This window comes from Urtica dioica, chromosome 10 (assembly GCF_054948205.1).
Source record: "Urtica dioica subsp. dioica isolate 48M chromosome 10, U.dioica_male_clone48M_v1_H2, whole genome shotgun sequence".
NCBI classification, from domain to species: domain Eukaryota; kingdom Viridiplantae; phylum Streptophyta; class Magnoliopsida; order Rosales; family Urticaceae; genus Urtica; species Urtica dioica.
The window spans coordinates 26,189,579-26,212,800 of record NC_142765.1 but is presented as its reverse complement, the minus strand read 5'-3'; the positions used below and the strand labels follow the sequence as shown (position 1 = coordinate 26,212,800).

The following is a 23,222-nucleotide window of genomic DNA, read 5'->3' as shown; positions in this document are numbered from 1 at the left end:
TATTGGCGCGGTGAAAAAGAACTCGACTTGTCTTTGACGAGTCAAGTCAGGCTCGGCGTGGGTTAAGAGTAAGAGATTCGTGAAGCCTCGGGGTTTCGAGTTTTCGTACAATGGCGGAACTGAATCCGCCGGTATCAGAGATAATCTCGATGTCGTTCAAGTCTTCGAAGACCGAGAGAGGTGATGTTGGAGCTCTGGAGTCGCAGAATTTCGATTTGACGGAGTTGTTAGAGTTGAGGACGATGAAAACGTTGTTGCAGAAGGGTATAATTGAGATATTGTACTGTTGGGTTTGAGTTTGAGCTATTTACCCAATTAAACTCATAATTGAGCTATTATTTTAAAAAGAGTGGCCAAATGGGTTAAATAGCTATCTCGCTATTTTATTTACTCTTTAGTTAAATTAATTTATTATTTACTTAATTAATTTACTGCGTATCTGATGTTCTTTTTATAATAAAATAAAACTTTCACTCATTTTAAAAAGAGGGTGAACTATGGACTACTTCTTGGCCTACTAACCTAATTAAAGTACAAATGATAGCACACATCTTCGAATGTCATTAAATATATTCTCATCCACAACAATATTTCCATCGGCAAGCTTATTTTCTAATCAAAAATATTTTTTCTATTTTTCACAGTTTTTTCCATCGCATTTTTTTTTTCTTGGAGACCACAGAAACCATATGAAAAACAAAATATAAACCTTCAGATTTAATATATCTTAGAAAATATCAAGATGGGACTCAGTACAAGTATATTCACTAATGTTGTGAAACTGGACTGTTATGAACTTTGAATTTCATCCAGTGTGCTAGAGTGGTTATACTTGCAAAGAGCCAGTCACAAATCAAGATAGACATTTTAAAGCCAAACACGATGCAGAGAAAAACATTAGCAACAACAAAATTCAAATAATAATAAAAAAAAAAGACATTGCTCACAAAAGCACAAGAAAGAGAAGATAACTTATTTGATAAATGAAACACACTGATGAGGTGGTTTGTTATTTGGCTAATGGTGTTCCGGTCCAAGAAGAGAGAGAAGGAAAGTTCTGTAGTGGCTCGAGGTCTCGGAGGTGACAGCCTCGTTGAGCGACTTGCCGTATTTCTTTCGATACTCGGCTTTTATGTACTGCATATCCATCTCCGTCCTCGTTACTATCACTCTTATCAGCGTTGAGTCGCTCGTTCCCATGCCTTTCATCGCGTCATGCAACACCTGTCACGACCCCAAACTCAAACTTCCATTACCAAAATATTTCACTCCACGAAAACACGAGCCCTGAATTGTTACCTTAGCAAAATATTTAGCAGGGTTCTGGGCACAACGCAGAATTGTCAAGAGCCCGAACTCAAAAAGCCCTGATGTTTCACTCTTTATGGCCTACAAAACAGTTTATAAAAAGGTCGATGAAATAGTACAATCCGGTAACTGAAACACGAGCTTCTGAAAAATAAAAAAGATAAAGTCACCTTCTTCAGTGAATTCCCGTAGATCTCATGGTAAACCTCGGCAACGGCAGCGATATGAGCTCTGCTTCGTTCGCTGAATATGTGAATGAAAGCCTTCTCGTCAGTCCCTAACTTTTTCTCGCCCGCCTTGTACAACGATTTCGCGTCCTTCAAAACCATTTCTCTATCAACCTCGAAACCTTCGTAGCGTTGCGTGCCAATGTACGAAAGTAATAGCTGCACAAAATAAATCATACTCAGATGACAAATTTCCCGTCTGTTTTCACATTCCAGAGCTTACCAACCTTGATATGGTCATCCGGTATGAACTTTTGAAAGTCTTGGTCGAGGCTAAGCCTGAATTTGGATTGGTATATGTGGTTCAAGTGATGTATCTGCGACGGAGTGCGTGAACATATCACCTCTGTGGCGGCTTTTAAGTTCGGAACTTTAGGATTCAACGCTTCCTTGATGATCAAGGCATCGCGTGTCGCCGGATCGGGCATCCACAGAACAACGGCCGTCTGAAAAACCAAACCACACCAAATAAACAATAATTGAATGCTTCACGTGATTGCTAAAACTGTGCAAAACAACCATTGCTAATTTAAAACCAATCTCTTACCATACCTGACGGTAGTTCAAAATTTATTTATTTTTGGTTTTATTTGAAAATCTTTGATGTGAGTTGAAATTTTAATTGTTATTATGTTTATAAGACTCAAGATACCAGAGTTTACAGTCATTTATAGTCGTTACATCACAACTCATAATTTTACGGGTAAACCTCGTACTACAGGCGTTTCCGAAATCATATTAGGAAAAAAGGTCGGTACCAATAATTAAGTAAACCGTTACCGCAAGTGTAAATCAACGAAGTATTTGCGAAACAAATAAATAAAAAAGAGTTTATACATACATAAATACACACAACGTTTACTCCATCTAGAGTGTAAACATATATTATATACTCTACCATATTATACAAATTTTATTTTATTAAAAAAATATCTCACTAGACCGAAGTAAATTAAATTAATTAAAACAATTAATATAATTTATTTCGGTCTAATGAGTTATTTTTTGAATAAAATGAAATTTTAACTATTTAAGAAGAAAAAAAAAGTGAACTATTAAGTTACCGACTTAATTGTCTCAATAATATAAATCCTTTTTTTTTCTGACAACGATTGAAAAAAAAAATACAAAAAAAATTGGGCGGTATTGAGAATTTAATAACTAATGATCCATATTTATACTATCAGGGTAGATATATCTTAATATTAAAATTAAGGTGTAGTTATTACACATTAAAATTATGATCAGTTATTAACAAGTAGAAAAAAAATTGTTTGTATTGCGTCTCATGACTATTTTTTTTAGCAGTAGTCTAGTGACTCGAAAGTCAAACCGTTTTCCTTATCAGCTGATCTAGCCCCCGTGTTATAATATACTAGAAATGAAATATTCGAATATATATATAAGTCACGTAGTTAGTAGCTTAATTTATAGATTAATGAGTACCTCTAATTTTCCGGTTAGCTCTGAAACCAAACGTTTGCTAAGCTCCTCTGAATAAATGGCTTTGAATTCATGTTCGATTAGAGAGCGTTGCGTGGAATCCCTGTGAGCCAGAATATTGATCACCGCCGCCGAGTCACAGCCAAATCCTACACCACATCAAATCTTCAAAAATTACAACCACGACTCGTACAAAAAAAAAACGTTATTTCAAGATCTGAAAAAAACTATAATTATTACTTAAGAGGATTGATAATCATTGGTAAAGCCAAAGCGATAAATTTGACAAATCAAACAAATAAGAAGGCTTTCCCTTTTGAGAACATGTCAAAACCAATCTGAGATACATTAAAAGTTAAATGAAAAGATGAGAGAAAGAGGCATACCCTTGAAAGCACGGTATAGCTGTTGAGCATCGTCTCTTGGGGAGGTAAGAACTGGTGGTACTGTTAGAGTCGACATTATTGTTGAGACAGAGACAGAGACACAGAGAGAGAGATTTTGTGTTTGAGAAATTTGTGGTGAAGGAAATCACATCGTTCTGTTCATTATAAAGACTAAAGAGGGGGAAAAATTGAAGTCAATAGAAAGACAGAGTCAATAATATCAACTATTGTTTATTTCATTGTCTATGTGGAACTGGGTCAAACTACATCAACTATATTTAATTGGTTTTTTAGGCTAAATTAATTATTTATTTTGTTATTGATACTTTGGGTCTTTGTTGTATTCTGATACCGACGACCGAGGGAAACAGGCTACCCACTTTTTGGCACGAGGCTCGTAGGCCCAACAAAAGTTTTTTTTGGAAGACCTACAAAGAGTCCATGGCTAAATGTTGGAACACCCCATGGCTAGATGTTGAACATCCGTAAAGGTCAACCCCACTCGTCGTAAAGGTCAACCCCACTCGTCGTAAAGGCCCAACAAGTTTGTGTTCGCCGGAAACTTGTGGTCGAAATCGAAAAAAAGTAATTTTTTTCGTTTGAAACTTCGTCGATTAATATATCTGTCATCCGAACTCCGTTCAACTTGATTCTTTTTTTTTATTCAATTTATTTTAAAGTGAGCTTTAAAACTAGATAGTTTTGTTCTAAGATTTACACAAGATGATGGTCGCCGGAGAACTCATCGGAAAACATGAGATTTAACTGAATAATCAATTGATTCCTTAAATTATGCAATAAAAAAATAATGAAAATAGTGATAACGTGTGTGGTGAATTTTGTTTCTTTTTATATCACAGTTATTAATTAATACTAAAATGAAAGTTTATTTAATATTAAATTTGGAGAATTTTTAATAAGGTATTTCAGTTAATTTACGCGTATAATTAAAATTTAACGAAACGATAAACTAAAAATGTAAATAAGATTATATATTTAGTAGTACGTGTATTATTAGCATAATAAGAACTAAGAAGGGACAATGTTGAGGTAAATAAAACGTTCATGTCGTAGAATATATATTGAATTTTGGATTATTAAGTTATATAGTCACATGGATATAGTGAATTGAGATATAGCCCACTTTTGGTTAATCTCTTGTAAATAGCCAAGTTAACTTATTAACAGATTAGTAAAAGACTTATTTAACTCAGCCAAACATGTATAAAAGGTAGTTAATATGCTGCTACGTATGCAAGTTGGCTATTTACAAAGTATTTAACAAAGATTGGCTAATTTACAATTCTTAAAGTTTAGGTGATTTCTAGCAATTTTTTGTTGAATTTTATGTGACCCTAAATGATATTATATAACTTTTGAAAATATAGATGATAAAGCATTTCTTGAAGAAAAGCGCAGCGGAGAGAAGTGTGTTTTCCATTTTCATGGTGGAAGTGGAACAATGAGCTCTCAGTTTCCCAATCTCATACTCTTATCACCACACCCTTCCAAAACCCTCCTTCATCGCTTCCCCGATTCTCGCGCCGCACTCCATCCCAAACGTCGTCGTTTTGGAGCTCACTCTCTCCCCTTCAATGTAGCCGCTTCTCGAAAACGCGCTTTCAAGGTTTCTGCTTCGGGTTCGAGCTCGAGCTCGGTCGTTAAGTCCGCGAGCTCGGAGGAAGAAGACTCACAGTCAGCTCAGATATTTGAGGTTTGCATTGGACTTTCTTTTTCATTACTTGTTCTGTTTCGCTGAGAAATTGAACGGAATTGGGAAATGTAATTCGTTTATTTATTTTCGTTTTACTAGTAGTTCTTGATATGCAATTACTGGAAAGTAAAAGGATTTTGAGACTAGTTTATATCTTTATTTAGCTTTATATATTATGTACCCGAAAGCTGAGAGTTTGGAAGTGAATAAATTTAAAACTAAATAATCTCGTATAGAGCAAAGTGGAAATGAGCTATTTGGATTGGAATGGTTATTGTTCTCGGGTAAATCATATAGGTAGATTGATGACAAAAAGAATGGTACTTGATCATTCTATTGATTTCCGCTAATTATCTGGACGAGAAGTCTATAAGTTGTTGCCTCCTTGTAAGAATTCAAAGAGGTTTAATATGAAATTTCAAATGTATGATATTTTTTTACTAGATTGTGATTTGCCTTTGGATTGGATAACCAATAGAAGGTGTGTGATTTGCTTTTGGCATCCTTGTGCATTTTTTTTTTTTTTTGTTCAGGATTTTCTTAATTTTCTATGGGCATTAATTGAACACCACCAAGTAGCTAGATTTAAGTAGGTCCTTCTCCATGTATTTTTCCTCTTTGTTTCGCTGATCTAAAAGTGGCCGAAGATTGTATGTGCGTGATCTGGAGCAAGTTTACATAATTCTATTTTGATTTACCTTTCAGAAACTAAAAAATGCAGAGAGAGATCGGATCACAAAACTTGAAGAACTCGATCGGAAGGCAAATATACAGTTAGAGAGACAGCTTGTGATGGCTTCGAACTGGAGTAAGGCGTTGTTGACCTTGCGCGGTAAATTAAAAGGAACAGAGTGGGATCCGGAAAACTCCCACAGGATTGACTTTAGTGATTTTTTGAAGCTTCTCGACTCGAAGAACGTCCAATTTATGGAATACTCAAACTACGGGCAAACGATATCAGGTCTGTTGGCTGCACATAATGCCTGTCCGTTTACTTTTATTTAGTAAAATGTATGTGGCGCTTTGTGCAGTGATTTTACCGTACTATAAAGACGAGGAAAGCAGTGGAAATGGAAAGAAGGAAATAATATTCCGGCGACATCCTGTGGAGCGTATGCCAATCGATAGCTGGAACGATGTTTGGAAGAAGTTGCACGAGCAAATAGTGAATGTTGATGTCATAAACGTGGACACAGTGCCGGCAGAAGTCTACTCCAGCGTTGCGACCGCGGTCATATGGGCTATGAGACTCGCTCTCTCCATTGCCTTGTACGTTTGGATTGATAATTGGGCGAGACCCATTTACGCTAAGTTGATCCCTTGTGATTTAGGAAAGCCTCCTAGTAAAAAAACCAGGCTCAGACTTCCACCGAAGAACGAACCGCTTGGATCGTTGGGCAAGAGTCGGTAAGTGGCGAGTACTTTCCTTTGATGATTTAATTTATTACAAGCTTAACACTGGTAATGTCTTACTGCCACTCTTGGGCAGGGCAAAGTTTATCTCAGCGGAAGAAACCACTGGCGTGACCTTTGATGATTTCGCCGGTCAGGAATATATAAAGAGAGAACTGCAGGAGATCGTAAGAATTTTAAAGAACGATGAAGAATTTCAAGACAAAGGGATTTATTGCCCGAAAGGTGTACTTCTTCATGGACCTCCTGGAACTGGTAAGACGCTGCTAGCTAAGGCAATTGCTGGTGAAGCGGGGCTCCCATTCTTTGCAGCAAACGGAACCGATTTCGTAGAGGTTTGTTCTCGTTGTGTATCATCATCTTCTCTCTTTCTCTCTCGATCTCGAATGTTCTGACTTGAATTCTTTTTCAGATGTTTGTAGGTGTGGCAGCTTCTCGGGTCAAGGATCTTTTTGCCAGTGCTAGATCAAATGCACCATCAATTATATTTATCGACGAGATAGATGCCATCGGAAGCAAACGGGGTGGGCCTGATATTGGTGGGGTAAGTTTGTTTTCTTATTCTTTTCCCTTCTCTGTAGAGGCTATTCCTAAATTTCAATCTCCTTGTTGCTTTCAAAAATTCACGTGAAAATTGCAAGGTCTAACTATGTTTTAACTCGTCTCTTCATTGTATATAGGGTGGGGCTGAGAGGGAGCAAGGTCTGCTTCAGATATTGACGGAGATGGATGGATTTAGGGTTTCGACATCTCAGGTGTGTTTTAGTTTTTTTGGACTAATAAGGGATTACTCTGATTTTAAATTGTAACTCAAATGGCTACCTATTAGGTGCTGGTGATTGGCGCCACAAATAGGCTGGATATTCTCGATCCTGCCCTACTCAGGAAGGGACGTTTTGACAAGATTGTTAGAGTTGGTTTGCCATCGATGGATGGTAGATTGGCCATTTTGAAGGTACAATGCCCAATCTCATAATTCACTGTGTCATAAATTTTTTGAGGTTTTGAGAGAAAAACTAATCAGCATTTTGAGCATGACAGGTTCATGCTAGAAATAAAATGTTCCGCTCAGAAGCAGAGAAGGAAGACTTACTTCTGGAAGTTGCTGCGCTTGCTGATGATTTTACTGGCGCCGAGCTGCAGAATGTTTTGTAAGTTTGATTTTGTTTCTCGATACAGATATAAGTATATATATATACATATATATATATATAGAGAGAGAGCGAGAGAGAGAGGCTAATCTTTCTCACACTTAAATTAAATGGCAGGAATGAAGCTGGCATTCTGACTGCAAGGAAGGATTTAGATTATATCGGGAGAGAAGAGCTGCTTGAGGCTTTGAAAAGAGTGAGTCTTGAAACGATATTGTCATACTTGTGATATCGTTGCATCTTTTCGTGGTGTAATTTGAAATAAATTTTGCAGCAAAAAGGAACTTTTGAAACTGGTCAAGAAGACAGCAAAGAAATTCCGGAGGATTTGAAGCTGAGGTTGGCATACAGAGAAGCAGCTGTTGCCGTACTTGCTTGCCACTTCCCAGATCAGTACCGCCCATTTACACAGGTCAGTGACCTGTTATTCACATTCTTTATGTGCTTCTCTGTGATTAGATACACTATAATCTTGCTTCTCTGTGTTTTATTATGCAGACTGATATTAAATCCATACGTAGCCAACCAAACATGTCTTATACTGAAACTCCGGGCAGGGTCTTCGCCCGAAAAGCGGATTATGTGGACTCAATTGTGCGAGCATGTGCCCGTAAGTAAATTTGGTTTCGGCCTTAATTTTTTTTAACCTTTCTACATTAGTTGACCTCCTTGTATTTTCCAAAGTAGACCCAAAAAAAAAAAGGGTTTAAGATTTTATAAGAAAAAGAGCAGTGAATGATTTGTTACTGCGTGATTGTCTACTGTGTTATGTTTAGAATACCAGGTAACTTGAAAGGTAGAATGGTAATTATGATCCTTACAAAGCCTTGTAACGATGAGTAATTAAAAATGGTGAAGTATTTATCAGGGTAGCAGGTAGCTATATAATTATGATGATACATAGATTTACAATTCATGAATTTCCTTAACTTGCAGCAAGAGTGATTGAGGAAGAGATGTTTGGCGTTGATAATTTGTGTTGGATCTCTTCCAAGGCCACAATAGAAGCTTCGAGGCGAGCTGAGCTTCTAATTCTGCAGACTGGAATGACAGCTTTTGGGAAAGCATACTACAGGAATCTGAATGATCTCGTGCCCAATGTATGCTTCAGAGCTTTTAATCTCCAAACATGTTCCTAAATAACAAAAAAAAATTGCTTTGTTGATTAATGGTTTCATGATAATTGGCGCTATAATGTGATGCAACAGCTTGCAGCAAAGCTTCAAGCTCTTAGGGATGAATATATGCGTTACGGCGTTGAGAAGTGTACATCCGTTCTGAGAGAATACGAATCAGCTGTAGAGACAATTACAGGTGATTATTTTCAAGCTTGTATGGTGTATTTCTATTAACGGAATGACCAATGCTAGCTTGACTTTTGTCTTTGCAGATGTCTTACTTGAAAAGGGAGAAATTCAAGCTGAAGAAATTTGGGATGTATATAATAAAGCACCTCGGATACCTCAGGTAGTTGAAACTTGTGTGGCATAGAACATTGTTTTATACTTTGACCGTTTCTCCGAAAAAAGCTAAAGCTGGCTGACATGAGTTGGGTCAATATTATATGATTATGCCCATTGATCTAGTGCATCTCTGTGTGTGCCCATTGTTCAGCCTGATGTGGGTTCGGTGGATGAATATGGAGCCCTAATGCATGCAGGGAGATGGGGTATTCATGGAATTTCACTTCCTGGAAGAGTTACGTTCAAACCTGGAAATGTCGGTTTTGCCACCTTTGGTGCTCCGCGGCCGATGGAGGTATTTGAGGCGCTAATGCTTTTTGGTTTTATCGCTCTTCTACTACTACCTTCTTTTTTTTGCAATAACCATGTTATTTCTTCTGTTTCTTTTCCACATTTTATTCGCAGACTCAAACTGTCAATGACGAAACGTGGAAGCTAATAGATGATATGTGGGATAAAAGGATTCAAGATGTGAAAGCCCAAGTTTCAGCCGTGGTAGAAGAAGAGGGCGATAAACCACAACTTCTGTTGACCAGCCATTTCCTCTGAAAGTAACTTTCTTTCTCCACAATGTTTTTATTTTTTTATTTTTAAATTTTAATTTTTTTTGCTCTCTGTGCATTTCCTTTTTGTTTTCCAGGCATGTTAGTGCAAAGGAAATTACCTCTTAACATATAGCTTGCATTTGTCTGCCAAGAGAGAACAAGGCAACAACCCAATTTTATTTTTGCATTATAAAATCGGTAGTGTGAAATGCCATTGGAATGAGTCGGTCTAGAACCTCGCGCTACGCTACTATAAAATACCAGGTTTCCCAGAATAAAAAGATAAGATAGTCATCATTTACATATAGGATACTATTACAGCCAACATGTTACGTTTCGAAGTCGTAATTATTTAGAATTGTGTCAGATTCTAAACTGCAAAAAACTCAGGTCTAATTCTTCCTCGAGTTTGCGCTCCGAAGGAAACTTGGGAAGATGATTCGCAATCTCCAATGCAGTCTTCAAGTAGAAGGCGAACTTTCCGACCTTTCCTTTAAGTTTAGTAGTCTCTTTCTTTGGATGGGCACCGCAATCTTTCTTGTTGACAAAGCATGTGAATGCCTTGTTTTTGGGTGCCCAGCTACCCGTTCTGAGGTTGAGCTCATACAGAGCTAGGAACCTCTGTCCGTACGTGGCTATGAACTCCAACGCTGCCAAAATGAACTCGAATTCCTCGCTCGACATGTAGTACGGAAAGCTGATTCTTGTCCATCCCGGTTTCACTCCAAAGTAACCCTGTTCATATCATTAAAAAAAGTTAGAGCTGTTATTTTTCCATCCAAGACTAGTGATTTTGTAGTAACTAGTAGTTACTTTAGGGTCTTAGTGAGTGAGTGATACACATCACATACGTATTAGCATGTTCTTTGTGGCCGTGCATGATCGTAGTTGCGTATTTATTTAGTAGTCGTACCTGTTTGATGGCAGATCTGTAGGCGAGAGAATGAAGGTCATCGACAGCGAGCAATTTATGACCATAGGGGCCGGCACAAGCGCAGCCACCTCGGGCCTGGACTCCGAAGAGGTCGTTGAGAAGAGCCGCAACGAAAGGCCCGTGAAGAGCCTTCCCTCTCGTCTCGTCCCACATGGAAGAAATTTGTTCCGAATCAGTGGTGGTGGTGGTGGTGGTGGAATAAACGAGGAACGACAGAACAGCTTGTCGTTTTGCGTTGGTGTTCCCCAAGACCACAATGTTTTTGTTTGGGAGAAGCCTGTTCAGTGCGTTTTGAATGTACATGTTCTCGTGTTTCTCTATAACTTGGTACCCGATGTACTCTTTCACCCAAAACGCCAGTGCTGCTCTTATCGTCTGGATTATCTGCGGCGTCCCCGCGTTTTCCCGTTCTTCGATGTCCTCGTAATATAATGTGTCCTGCCATTAATTAATTAACCCATTTTTAAGACGATAATTCAGAATCAGGTCGTTTTCATCTCATCTCAACACATCACATGTAGTCCCTTGATTTTATCAGCTATTTTGTACAAGTGCTTATGTACCATCGAGCATTGCATATAAATATAGAAAGGAAAGAAAAAAAATAAATGGTGTGGACTGAAGTGAGTGAGGGACATATAGTGTATTTATTGCAGAAAGTAAAGTAATGTTGTGATTACCTCTTCATTGAATCCATTGACGTAAGCAACGGTACCACCACCGGAGGTTGATGGAGGAGAAGAGGCGAGCCTATAAAGGGCTTTGGTCATCAGAAGAATTCCTGGGCTTCCGGGCCCACCAACGAACTTGTGTGGACTCAGGAAGACTGCGTCGTAGCCCTCCATTTCTCCTGATCTCATATCAATCTCCACGTATGGACCACTGAATTTATTCAAACCAAACATCAATTTCTATTTATTTTGAACAAAACCATGATTATCATCTGGTTTTATTATGTTCATACTTGTTTGTTTGACTTTTCATGCGCCGGCAAGGGCAAAAGTATAGTCTACCCTCCCATGTAGAGCTTGTAAAATTATTTTGGTGTGATTTTTTTACGCTACGAAATACGAATACTGTTATTTCAAAGAGAATATTCTAAAATTATGTTTTATTGTATTCCTTTAATTTCATTCTCTATAAAGTATATTTCTATCCATCAATATATTAACGGGTAATTTTCATCTTTATAGTACAATTTTCTTGTAATATGTTGAACTTTTTTTTTAATTAATTGTTTAATATTTTATCAATTGTTGTCACTTATATTATTATTATTAACTTAACATATTGATTGTTAAATATATATATTCAATGAATACATTAAAAAAAAATTAAAATAACAATCATAGTAAATTTGCGTAACTATGTCTATATGATCTATAATGGGTATTTTGGTAATAAGAGGAAAATTAATACAACCCATTCTAAATTTGTAATGATTAGTACCTTGCAGCGAAATCAAAGCAAGCAAAAGCTCCATATTGGTGAAGAAGGTTGGCAATAGCCCTGGTATCAGAATAAATCCCAGTGACATTGCTACAAGCCGAGAAAGACCCCAAAATTGGCCTATTCCCATTCTTATAACCCTCAAGCCCTGACCGAAGAGCCTCCATATCCAGCAACCCGTTCTCGTCCAACCCGATCTCGATGACGTCAGCCAAACTTTGGCGCCAAGAAAGCAGGTTCGAGTGGTGCTCAAAAGGCCCAACGAAGACCACCCATTTCTCTTGGTCCGTTAGGGTTTTGACGACCCTCTCTCTCAGCGTTGACGCCACGGCTATGCCCATCACCTCTTGGAGCCGTTTTATGGCAGCCGTCGTGCCTGAGCCGCAGAACAACAGCGCGTCGTTTTCTGTTCCGCCTAAGCATTTCTTTACGTAGCTCGCCGCTTCGTGAACCATCTTTGTCGTTTGCCGCCCCACGTGACTGTCGCACGTGTGAGTATTCCCTGGAAAAAATCAACGACGGTGGGTTTTATTTTTCCCGTTTATATTAATAATAATGAGTTACAAGTGAGTGTTCAGTCGGATTCAGATATATGTATTATTAATTGGCCAGATTAGACTTTCTTTTCTTAAGGGTTATCTTAGGTATAATTAATATGGACCAATTTCACTGAGTCAGATACATGGAGTATTATTATATGCTCCACCGCGCTATTCACACACATTTAATGCATATTTAATTTTGTTCTCCGCACTAAATATATACATACCAAAGAAAGGAAGGACATTTTTTATGATGAAATCCTCAATATAGAGAATAGATCTTCCCGAGGCAGTGTGATCAGCGTAAGTGAGTATTCTCTTCCCGAACGGAGATTCATATTCCACGTCATTCCCTCCGATGATCTGAGACCGAATCCACGCTAGTCTCACCTCCGAGGCATCGCTTTCCGGTGCACCCACTATCTCCAGATTTCTAAAAGAATCGGAGTGATCGCAGAGGCCAAGATGGGATGGTGGTTTTGACGATGTCTTTCTACTACTATGGCTACTTGTTTTTTTGCTACTCTTTGGATAATTTGTATGATGCCTGAATAATTTGAAGTCCATGTTGTTGATATATATAATCGACGCAAGGAAAGTTGTGTGGGAAGATAATTTGGTACGTAATGGATGGATGTTGTGTGAATTGTGAGGATTGATGATGATACGTACGTACTCAATCAAACTAATGATATTTTTGGAGAGAAGACGCGTAGAAGAGTAAGAGTGGAATGTTGGTATTTATAAAGAGCAAGACGATGCGGTTCCTGAAAAAAATACTCTGATTAAAATAAGGGAATCTTTGAATTGCCTTTATTTAACAATATTCTTAAAGAGTTATTTGGTATTTAATTTATAATGCATATCCTATATATATAGCATATACTTTTCTATAAAAAAAATAAAAATCTGAATGACAGAGTTGACCCACCCAAGCATGGCGGCTCAGGAATTATAGACGAGTTGAGTGAGATAAGACCCAATTCCCTTCATTCAAAGTTAAAAGTTAAAAGTTAAAACTACTTATTGTTGAGTGAGACAGTAGGCCCGGTCCCCGGCTGAAGCGGAGGGCCAATGGGGAAATTTCCCATGCCCCGTTCCAAAAAAGGCCTTTTCAATTTGACCAAAAAAAAATGTTTTCTTAAAATATATTATATATAATCTATTTATTTATTTTAATAATTATAAAATTCAAATTGTAAGTAGTTTATACTTTTTTTATTTATATTTAAATATTTTTATAAAATTTTTGATACTTTAATTTATGATATTGAATTTGCAAAATAACAAAATTTTGTGTAAAGTTATTGAAATAGTTAAAATGTACAATAATCAAGTTTTTTGAACCTTGGATTGTTTTTTCTAAACTATGTTATACTTATAAATATATACTGTTTGAAAGAAAAAAAAAATTGTGACCGCCCTAAATTATCGGTCCTTCAAAGTTATTATTTTATTGGTTATATTGAGCGTTATCATGCACTTTACAGGTTATGGCAGATCGGCTTATATTTTTGTTCACCACCAATTTTTAAGCTACAAAATTGACGCATATGATCATTTTGTAATTTTTTTTCTTTTTTTATTATTATTTATTTATGGATTTTTTTGTTAACAAAATTACAAATAATATTGATAGAAAAGTAAAGACAACACAAGGAAAATAAAATGAAGAACATAAACCGGAAATGAAAAGAAAATGAAGTTGGCAAGGAAAATGTCGAGGCCCGTTTGACGCGCGATTTCCTTGAAGCTTTTTATCGCCCTCCCACGGGTGCTGGATTTCGTGAGCGAAAGCCTCCCTGCAGGATACAACAACTACTAATACGAGCAATACACCACAAGACTCGGCTTCGGCGAACTAGAACCCGAGCGTCAGAACTACCACCGGACTGCAAACAAAGAAAACAATTTCGAAGAGGGGGAGAGAGGATTCATTTTTTGGTGTGTTCAGAATGAGAGAACTGAAGGCTTTTTATAGCTGAGCATGACAGGGTAGGTTATGAAATTGAACCACCCAAAACGTTCAGCCATAATAGCCATTTAATTCATTAATGCCCACTATCTCAGCAGGTTATGAACGTTAAACAGCTCGCTCACCATGCATAGCATCATAACATCTCCATTAAGGCACCGTTTACATGCATGCAAAACCGTACCAACTTAATCAATCAATTCTCACCATAACACAAAAGTTATTTATGGAATTGAAACATTTCGGAAGTGAATTTTGCAATAAAAAGATAAGGAAAGGCCAAAGGCCGAGACATACCCGAAACCCGAACCCGAGCCCGAGCTCGACCCCACACTCTCCCCTCTCGTACTTGTTTATCCACTAAAGAAAGATGATAATATATAAACACTACATAACACACTTACCCAACCCATATAGGACTCTTGCAATTCACTTCATATACACAAAACAAATGTGTTCTTTAAGCATACTTTGAGCATCAATTTCTCATTCATTATAGTAATGATTTTGGCAAATAAATAATCAATTTTATACCCGTTGGAATGAGGAATAAAAATACGCAAAAATTAACTAATTCCGATGAGTGGACCCCACTCAAATATTAGCCACAAACCACCTATACACTTGTAAATAAATCCTCTTTATTTACAATTCTTCCAACAATTTTCTTATGTTAAATGGTCAGTTTTTGGGAAAAATAAAAAAAATTAAGTGTGTCATTGCCAAAGTATCATGGTAAAATAAGTAATTTATGATCTTTATACACATTTATTATTAGTTTATATTCATATTGTGTGATTCTTAATAGCCACTAGGGATGACAACGGGTACGGGTAAAGCCGGGTACACCTATTCCGTTACCCGTACCCGTTATAATTTTTTACCCGTTACCCGGACCCGTTTATCCGGATTTTGAGACGGGCCGGGTAACGGGGATATCCGCCAGGTAAGCGAGTTAAAAATATTGGACCCATTACCCGTTTACCCGGTTTAAAAAAAGGGTAGCGGGTCGGGTAGACCCGCTTACCCGTTTACCCATTTATAAAATAAAAATCCATCAACAATATAAAGTTTAAAAATAATAAAATTTAGGTGAAAAATATCAAAGTGCTATTACAATATAAAGAACATTAAAATTCAAAATAAATAAATAAAAAATACAAAAGAAGTCTTCATTGCAAATTGATCATCTTCATTGTAAATTTGGTCATCTTCATTGCAACATATAAAAATTTATTATCTTTTTAAATATTTAAAAATTAACGGGTCAGGTCCCGGGTAAACGGGTACGGGATGACTATTCCGTTACCCGTACCCGGACCCGTTAAAACCTTAACGGGTATTACCCGTTTACCAAAAAAGAACGGGTATTACCCGACCCGAATAAATTGGGTAACGGGCCGGAACGCGGGTAACGGGTCAAATTGTCATCCCTAATAGCCACCATCAAATTCTTGGAGTGGATTTTGTAAAAAATTTTACAATGAAATGCTCCACTTATTCCTATAAACATTTTCCATTCTAAATAGCTAGGGTCTCGTGGCACCTAAAATAGCCTAGTGATAATTCCACACCACCTCATGTGTGGAAGCCGTGGGTTCAATACTCACAGCAGCAAAACTGCCTTAAAAAAAATAGCTAGGATCTCTATTGGATATTATTTTAACTAACTTATGAGATTTCATAACTAAGACGATTGGTAGTAAATAGAATCGTAACTCATAAGCTAGTAATAAAAAATGGTAAAGTGATTTTACAGCTAGATTCTAGAATATGGTATTTATTATACAACGCGTTTTCTACTATCTATTTTAAACCCCTAGTATTTTCTCAACCTGTTACCTGTCTAAGAAATCCTGAAGTAGAAGAGAGAGGGGATATTTTTATGAGATCCAAGACGCTAAAAGCGACTTTGACGTGGGTGTCGTGTCACTCTATATCTTTCATTATCATTAATATCACAACTTGCTATGCTTGGCCCGATGTAGTATTATAAAGTTCGACTCTTCTTTGATTCTCTCTCTCTCTCTCTCTCTCTCTCTCTCTCTCTCTCTATATATATATATATATATATAATAATATATGTATATATTTATATTGTAAATAATTGTGTTTGCTCAGTAATTGTAATTTACCCAATTAGCACTATTTTTTTACTCTATTATTGGTGTTGTACCAATTAATATTCTTGACTTTTATCACCTCATTTTGTCTATAAATAGATTGTGTGACATTCTGTAAAACACAACTTCATACGTCGCGGGAAGAAAATAAACAACTCTCTCACTTACTCCCCTTATCTCTGTCTTTACACATCCCTCTCTTTCTTAATCACTTATCTCCAATTGTCTGTGTTGAAAGAGTTTTTGCTTTTAGTTATTTATTTGATTTTCATAATCACGGTCAAATCATATCATTGTATCTATGTGTAATGTCAACATACAAACAAATATTAGAAACCAAAGGACATTAAATTAAACACGGGTCTATAGTAAGTTGCTTGTTATATATGTCGTGAGTCGTGACCCATGCTTTGGCACCTTTCTAGCTTTCAGATTAGAGATATTATATTAACTCTTAGCTCGTCTCTTCTTTGTCTTTTTTAGTATAGCCGCCTACCATGCTAATTCTTATCGAATTTTCACAATATGCGCAATCAAACAAAATATATGCACCCATGGTAATTCAATTAAAGAATATGACTTTCATGATAAGTCACTACTCAATTTCTCTGATGCATGTGACTTAATTTTTCTTTTCTCGACATTACAAATTAGTATTATATATTGATATTATACACTAATAAATTCATTTCATCACAGAATGAGAAACTAAAAAAAAAATGTAAAATGGGACTCAATTTTCTACCACTATAACGTTAAGCGTAAAGGGCAAAACATTCCTTTCAATACAAAAACTACGACTCGAATCAAGTGTTACCCATTAACAGACACCATGAGCTACACCATGCGCGCACCTTAGAACCCAATTATACTACACCAAAGAAAAAACTTTTACCACGTCGGAGAGAGGCAGTAAATGCAAAAAATGACACATCGAAGTCAAGGCTAAGCTATCCATAATGCTCTTATTGTCTCCTTCAAAAACCACCTTCCAATGGCCTTTAAATTCTGCATGTAACACCCTCATATACCGCTTGCATCTGAGCCTCTGTCGCCAAGCTAGCCGTGATTTTGCTTCACCACATTCAAATTGAATTATCTTCTTTGTCTCTGGCTATGATACCTACTACGCGGTTATTCTCTTTATATGATGCATCAAGATTGATTTTCAATATTCTTGGATTCGATTTTTTATGCCCCGATCCAAATTGGTCTCGACATTGACTTCTCAGAGATTGATCGACTCGGCATTTGTACCCATCCAATGGAAGAATTCCAAAATCCACCGCTGAATATTTCTAAGAATGACCTGCTCAACAAATACAACTCCGATAAACAGCGATCATTCCTCGTTTTTCAAATGGATTCAAAGATTTTTCGTGATCTCACCATAAAATCACGAGTTCCGCCAAGTTGACTCTTCAAATCTTCGTGGAGCTCTAGAAGGTTATGAACAATATTTCTTTCATCTACCACCTCGTCCCACCTCCATCTACGACCCAGAATGAGAAACTATGGAGCATGTCAAACGTGGTTTCAAATTTATGATATTTCACTATTGGTGGTGGTTTTGCCACAATTAAAAACTAGTTGTGACCGATAAATTTAAAACGTGTAAATCAATTTGTCTATTAGATAATCACTCTCAGCTCGATTCTAGAGTTCTGGAACGTTGCTGAGAACTCTTCGAACATAGTTTCCTCTGATCAAGCCACAAATCTCCTGAATTATTCTCTACGAATATAGGTGCCCTCACCTCAAATACAGCAATCAGACTAATGTTGAGTGTCGGAGCGCACACCAGAGGCACTGCATTTGCGACCTTAGATGTAAAATCGGTAGTGTGAAATGCCATTGGAATGAGTCGGTCTAGAACCTCGCGCTACGCTACTATAAAATACCAGGTTTCCCAGAATAAAAAGATAAGATAGTCATCATTTACATATAGGATACTATTACAGCCAACATGTTACGTTTCGAAGTAGTAATTATTTAGATCCGTGTCAGACTCTAAACTGCAAAAAACTCAGGTCTAATTCCTCCTTGAGTTTGCGCTCCGAAGGAAACTTGGGAAGATGATTCGCAATCTCCAATGCAGTCTTCAAGTAGAAGGCGAACTTACCGACCTTTCCTTTAAGTTTAGTAGTCTCTTTCTTTGGATGGGCACCGCAATCTTTCTTGTTGACAAAGCATGTGAATGCCTTGTTTTTGGGTGCCCAGCTACCCGTTCTGAGGTTGAGCTCATACAGAGCTAGGAACCTCTGTCCGTACGTGGCTATGAACTCCAACGCTGCCAAAATGAACTCGAATTCCTCGCTCGACATGTAGTACGGAAAGCTGATTCTTGTCCATCCCGGTTTCACTCCAAAGTACCCCTGTTCATATCACTAAAAAAATTAGAGCTTTTATTATTTTTTTTTTTTCCCATACAAGACTAGTGATTTTGTAGTAACTAGTAGTTACTTTAGGGTCTTAGTGAGTGAATCATCGTAGTTGCGTATTTATTTAGTAGTCGTACCTGTTTGATGGCAGATCTGTAGGCACGAGAATGAAGGTCATCGACAGCGAGCAATTTATGACCGTAGGGACCGGCACAAGCGCAGCCACCTCGGGCCTGGACTCCAAAGAGGTCGTTGAGAAGAGCCGCGACGAAAGGCCCGTGAAGAGCCTTCCCTCTCGTCTCGTCCCACATGGAAGAAATTTGTTCCGAGTCTGTGGTGGTGGTGGAATAAACGAGGAACGACAGAACAGCTTGTCGTTTTGCGTCGGTGTTCCCCAAGACCACAATGTTTTTGTTTGGGAGAAGCCTGTTTAGTGCGTTTTGAATGTACATGTTCTCGTGTTTCTCTATAACTTGGTACCCGATGTACTCTTTCACCCAAAACGCCAGTGCTGCTCTTATCGTCTGGATTATCTGCGGCGTCCCCGCGTTTTCCCGTTCTTCGATGTCCTCGTAATATAGTGTGTCCTGCAATTAATTAATTAACCCATTATTAATAAGATAATTCAGAATCAGGTCGTTTTCATGTCATCTCAACACATCACATGTAGTCCCTTGATTTGATCAGCTATTTTGTACAAGTGCTTGTGTACCATCAAGCATTGCATAAAAATAGAGAGAGGAAAGAAATATAAATGGTGTGGACTGAAGTGAGTGAGGGACATATAGTGTATTTATTGCAGAAAGTAATGTAATGTTGTGATTACCTCTTCATTGAATCCGTTGACGTAAGCAACGGTACCACCTCCAGAGGTGGATGGAGGAGAAGATCCGAGCCTATAAAGGGCTTTGGTCATCAGAAGAATTCCTGGGCTTCCGGGCCCACCAACAAACTTGTGTGGACTCAGGAAGATTGCGTCGTAGCCCTCCATTTCTCCAGATCTCATATCAATCTCCACGTACGGACCACTGAATTTATTGAAACCAAAGCATCAATTTCTATTTATTTTTAACAAAACCATGATTATCATCTGGTTTTATTATGTTCATACTTGTTTGCTTGACTTTTGATGCGCCGCCGGCAAGGGCAAACATATCAATTTTTTTGGATTTTTTTTTTTTTTTTAAATAGATACAAGTACATGCGTAACTATGTCTATATGATCTATAATGGCTATTTTGGTAATAAGAGAAAAATTAATATAACCCATTGTAAATTTGTAATGATTAGTACCTTGCAGCGAAATCAAAGCAAGCAAAAGCTCCATATTGGTGAAGAAGGTTGGCAATAGCCCTGGTATCAGAATAAATCCCAGTGACATTGCTACAAGCCGAGAAAGACCCCAAAATTGGCCTATTCCCATTCTTATAGCCCTCGAGCCCTGACCGAAGAGCCTCCATATCCAGCAACCCCTTCTCGTCCAACCCGATCTCGATGACGTCAGCCAAGCTTTGGCGCCAAGAAAGCAGGTTCGAGTGGTGCTCAAAAGGCCCCACGAAGACCACCCATTTCTCTTCGTCCCTTAGGGTTTTGACGACCCTCTCTCTGAGCGTTGACGCCACGGCTATGCCCATTACCTCTTGGAGCCGTTTTATGGCAGCCGTCGTGCCTGAGCCGCAGAACAACAGCGCGTCGTTTTCTGTTCCGCCTAAGCATCTCTTTACGTAGCTCGCCGCTTCGTGGACCATCTTTGTCGTTTGATGCCCCACGTGGCTGTCGCACGTGTGAGTATTCCCTGGAAAAATCAACGACGGTGGGTTTTATTTTCCCGTTTAAATTTTAAATTAATAATAATGATTACTACACTTTTTTTATTTTTTTATTATTTTACTGTTCTTGAACTTGAGAGTCAAAAGTCATTGATCAGTCGGTTTAGTCGGATTCAGATAAATGTATTATTAATTGGCCAGATTAGACTTTTTTTTAAGGACTATCTTAGTTATAATATAGATTATAGACCAATCTCAGTTACGATGACTTACAATCACAAGTTCACTGAGTCAGATACATCGAGTTAGACGCTTTTCTATAAGGATTATTTTATTTATAATATGGACCAATTCAATTACAACTTACTACTTACAAGTTTACTGAGTCAGATACATCGAGTATATTATTATAAAACACAATCATTTTCTCTAATTATTGTATATGAGAGATGATCCACCAAAGTTAATATTAAAATTGTCTTGCCAAAAAATTACCGACATGCAGTGAATACAATTCAACCAAATTGTGAGACGAAAACTTTATCAAGTAGATTAGTTGGGTCCCTCCTGTAATAACTAATATGGTGCACCAGCTCATATACCGCGCTATTCACACACATTTAATGCATATCTAGTTTTGTTCTCCGTCACTAAAAATAAACAAAAAAGAAAGTATAGAGATAATACACACATACCGTAGAAAGGAAGGACATTTTTTATGATGAAATCCTCAATGTAGAGAAGAGATCTTCCCGAGGCAGTGTGGTCAGCGTAAGTGAGTATTCTCTTCCCGAAGGGAGATTCATATTCCAAGTCATTCCCTCCGATGATCTGAGACCGAATCCACGCTAATCTCACCTCCGAGGCATCGCTTTCCGGTGCACCCACCATCTCCAGATTTCTAAAAGAGTCGGAGCGATCGCAGAGGCCAAGATGGGATGGTGGTTTTGACGATGTCTTTCTACTACTATGGCTACTTGTTTTTTTGCTAGTCTTTGGATTATTTGTATGATGCCTGAATAATTTGAAGTCCATGTTGTTGATATATATAATCGACGCAAGGAAAGTTGTGTGGGAAGAGAAGATAATTTGGTACGTAATGGATATGGATGATGTTTTGAATTGTGATGATACGTACGTACTCGAATTAATGATATTTTTTTGGAGAGAAGAGGTGTAGAAGAAAGAGTAATATATATATAAATATATATAGGGGGGGAGAGATATAGATATGGAGTGCAAAGTTGGTATTTATAAAGAGCAAATCGATGCGGTTCCTGAAAAATTACGCTGATTAAAATAAGGGAATCATTGTATTGCCTTTATTTTAAGAAAACAATTTATTTTTGTGGGCATAAAAAGGCCTTTTTGGATCGGGGGCACACGGCTTCAGCCGGGGACTGGGTCTACTGTGGTGGTTGGTTGTTTCAATCACCCGCCTACCATATATTAATACAACGGTGTTAAACATTTAGTAGTTTTTCTTTTAACTTTGAATGAATTGGGTGTAATCTCACTCAACTCTTCTATAATTCGTGAGCCGCCACGCTTGGGTCAACTCTGTCATTCACATTCGGTATGCAATATATGATATGGATTATTCCTAAACTAGGACTTCTTCAATAAGTCAAAATTAATACAAAAGTATAACTTTTATATATGTGTTGGTACAAAAATACCCTTAATGAAATATCTATTTTTTGTATTTAATTTTATTATTTACTTAATAATCACAAAAGAAAAAATAGAGTTCATTTTTCATTTGATATGTGAAGTTTTTTTTTTTTTTTTTAAATAAAAATTTGGTTTGAAAATTTATAAAATTCGTTTGAAGATTTATTGACATGAATGACAATAAATCTTCAAACGATTCTCGAAAATTGTTTGAAGATTTATTGAAATTGTTGTCAATATACTTTATGCTAGTCAATAAATCTTCAACAAACCAAATTCTTTGAAGATTTATTGACATCCAGAAAATTTATTAATATCGATGTCAATAAATCTTCAAAGAATTTCCCATGATTGTTTGAAGATTTATTGACATTGATGTCAATAAAAAGACAAGATGTCAATAAATCTTCAAACGAATTTCTAGATTCTTACAACCATTTTTTTTTTCAAGATTTCCCAAATTATTAGGTATATACGAGACTTTGGAGGGAGTGAAATCGTGAATACATTGATATGAACATAAATAGCTCTCTCTCCGCCTCCACGTCAATTCATTTTCTTCTCCGTCATGATTTATTCTTCTTATTCTTCTCCACCCAAAATGACAAAAAATACCAAAACTCAAACCTTAAAGTTAAAGTCATGACAAATAAACCTAAATCATCGCTAGTAAATGGAGAAAGACTCGAAACGAGATTGATTTTGGATGTGCAATTGTTGATTTT

At 37.2% G+C, this 23,222-nt stretch overlaps 4 protein-coding genes across 6 annotated transcripts; 1 reads left to right on the top strand and 3 right to left on the bottom strand.

The window, feature by feature from the left end:
- Positions 1–690: 690 nt before the first annotated feature.
- On the bottom strand, positions 691–3,564 carry LOC149384570 (annexin D5-like). Its single transcript, XM_089628652.1, has 6 exons — positions 3,365–3,564; positions 2,982–3,127; positions 1,763–1,981; positions 1,479–1,694; positions 1,300–1,389; positions 691–1,224 (listed from the first exon to the last, which is right to left on the bottom strand). The coding sequence occupies exons 1-6, from the start codon at positions 3,438–3,440 to the stop codon at positions 1,018–1,020; spliced, it is 954 nt and encodes a 317-aa protein (XP_089484778.1). The 5' UTR covers positions 3,441–3,564; the 3' UTR covers positions 691–1,017.
- A 1,167-nt stretch (positions 3,565–4,731) lies between these two features.
- On the top strand, positions 4,732–19,332 carry EMB3144 (AAA-type ATPase family protein). Of its 3 annotated transcripts, none has more exons than XM_089628071.1 (17): positions 4,732–5,078; positions 5,784–6,039; positions 6,110–6,485; positions 6,568–6,826; positions 6,904–7,035; positions 7,172–7,246; positions 7,321–7,446; positions 7,533–7,642; positions 7,760–7,838; positions 7,917–8,054; positions 8,141–8,252; positions 8,579–8,742; positions 8,851–8,956; positions 9,033–9,109; positions 9,257–9,400; positions 9,511–9,656; positions 19,206–19,332. In XM_089628071.1, exons 1-16 carry the CDS (start codon positions 4,827–4,829, stop codon positions 9,652–9,654), a joined length of 2,550 nt encoding a protein of 849 aa, XP_089484197.1. In that variant the 5' UTR covers positions 4,732–4,826; the 3' UTR covers positions 9,655–9,656; positions 19,206–19,332. The 3 variants fall into 3 exon arrangements, with proteins under 3 accessions (XP_089484197.1, XP_089484196.1, XP_089484195.1); XM_089628070.1 differs by lacking the exon at positions 19,206–19,332 and adding an exon at positions 10,578–11,036; XM_089628069.1 differs by lacking the exon at positions 19,206–19,332 and adding an exon at positions 9,746–9,880.
- On the bottom strand, positions 10,002–13,232 carry LOC149384569 (uncharacterized). The gene is made up of 5 exons (XM_089628072.1): positions 12,803–13,232; positions 12,034–12,535; positions 11,265–11,466; positions 10,564–11,022; positions 10,002–10,385 (listed from the first exon to the last, which is right to left on the bottom strand). Exons 1-5 carry the CDS (start codon positions 13,140–13,142, stop codon positions 10,014–10,016), a joined length of 1,875 nt encoding a protein of 624 aa, XP_089484198.1. The 5' UTR covers positions 13,143–13,232; the 3' UTR covers positions 10,002–10,013.
- Positions 18,433–22,066, bottom strand: LOC149384567 (uncharacterized). Its single transcript, XM_089628073.1, has 5 exons — positions 21,519–22,066; positions 20,348–20,849; positions 19,881–20,082; positions 19,192–19,641; positions 18,433–19,048 (listed from the first exon to the last, which is right to left on the bottom strand). The coding sequence occupies exons 1-5, from the start codon at positions 21,856–21,858 to the stop codon at positions 18,677–18,679; spliced, it is 1,866 nt and encodes a 621-aa protein (XP_089484199.1). The 5' UTR covers positions 21,859–22,066; the 3' UTR covers positions 18,433–18,676.
- Between the last annotated feature and the right edge of the window lie 1,156 nt (positions 22,067–23,222).

Bases quoted from the DNA above. Each gene is read 5' to 3' on its own strand.
- LOC149384569 (XM_089628072.1), bottom strand. From the start codon at position 13,142: ATGGACTTCAAATTATTCAGGCATCATACAAATTATCCAAAGAGTAGC. The intron at 12,536-12,802 runs GTATGTATATAT...GATTTTTTCCAG, and splicing joins AAATGTCCTTCCTTTCTTTG to GGAATACTCACACGTGCGAC. The intron at 11,023-11,264 runs GTAATCACAACA...AATTAATGGCAG, and splicing joins TCAATGGATTCAATGAAGAG to GACACATTATATTACGAGGA.
- LOC149384570 (XM_089628652.1), bottom strand. From the start codon at position 3,440: ATGTCGACTCTAACAGTACCACCAGTTCTTACCTCCCCAAGAGACGAT. The intron at 1,982-2,981 runs GTACTCATTAAT...TTGGTTTTTCAG, and splicing joins AGCTAACCGGAAAATTAGAG to ACGGCCGTTGTTCTGTGGAT. The intron at 1,225-1,299 runs GTAACAATTCAG...GGGTCGTGACAG, and splicing joins CTGCTAAATATTTTGCTAAG to GTGTTGCATGACGCGATGAA.
- EMB3144 (XM_089628071.1), top strand. From the start codon at position 4,827: ATGAGCTCTCAGTTTCCCAATCTCATACTCTTATCACCACACCCTTCC. The intron at 6,827-6,903 runs GTTTGTTCTCGT...ATTCTTTTTCAG, and splicing joins ACGGAACCGATTTCGTAGAG to ATGTTTGTAGGTGTGGCAGC. The intron at 9,110-9,256 runs GTAGTTGAAACT...CCCATTGTTCAG, and splicing joins AAGCACCTCGGATACCTCAG to CCTGATGTGGGTTCGGTGGA.
- LOC149384567 (XM_089628073.1), bottom strand. From the start codon at position 21,858: ATGGACTTCAAATTATTCAGGCATCATACAAATAATCCAAAGACTAGC. The intron at 20,850-21,518 runs GTATGTGTGTAT...TGATTTTTCCAG, and splicing joins AAATGTCCTTCCTTTCTACG to GGAATACTCACACGTGCGAC. The intron at 20,083-20,347 runs GTACTAATCATT...CAATAAATTCAG, and splicing joins TGCTTTGATTTCGCTGCAAG to TGGTCCGTACGTGGAGATTG.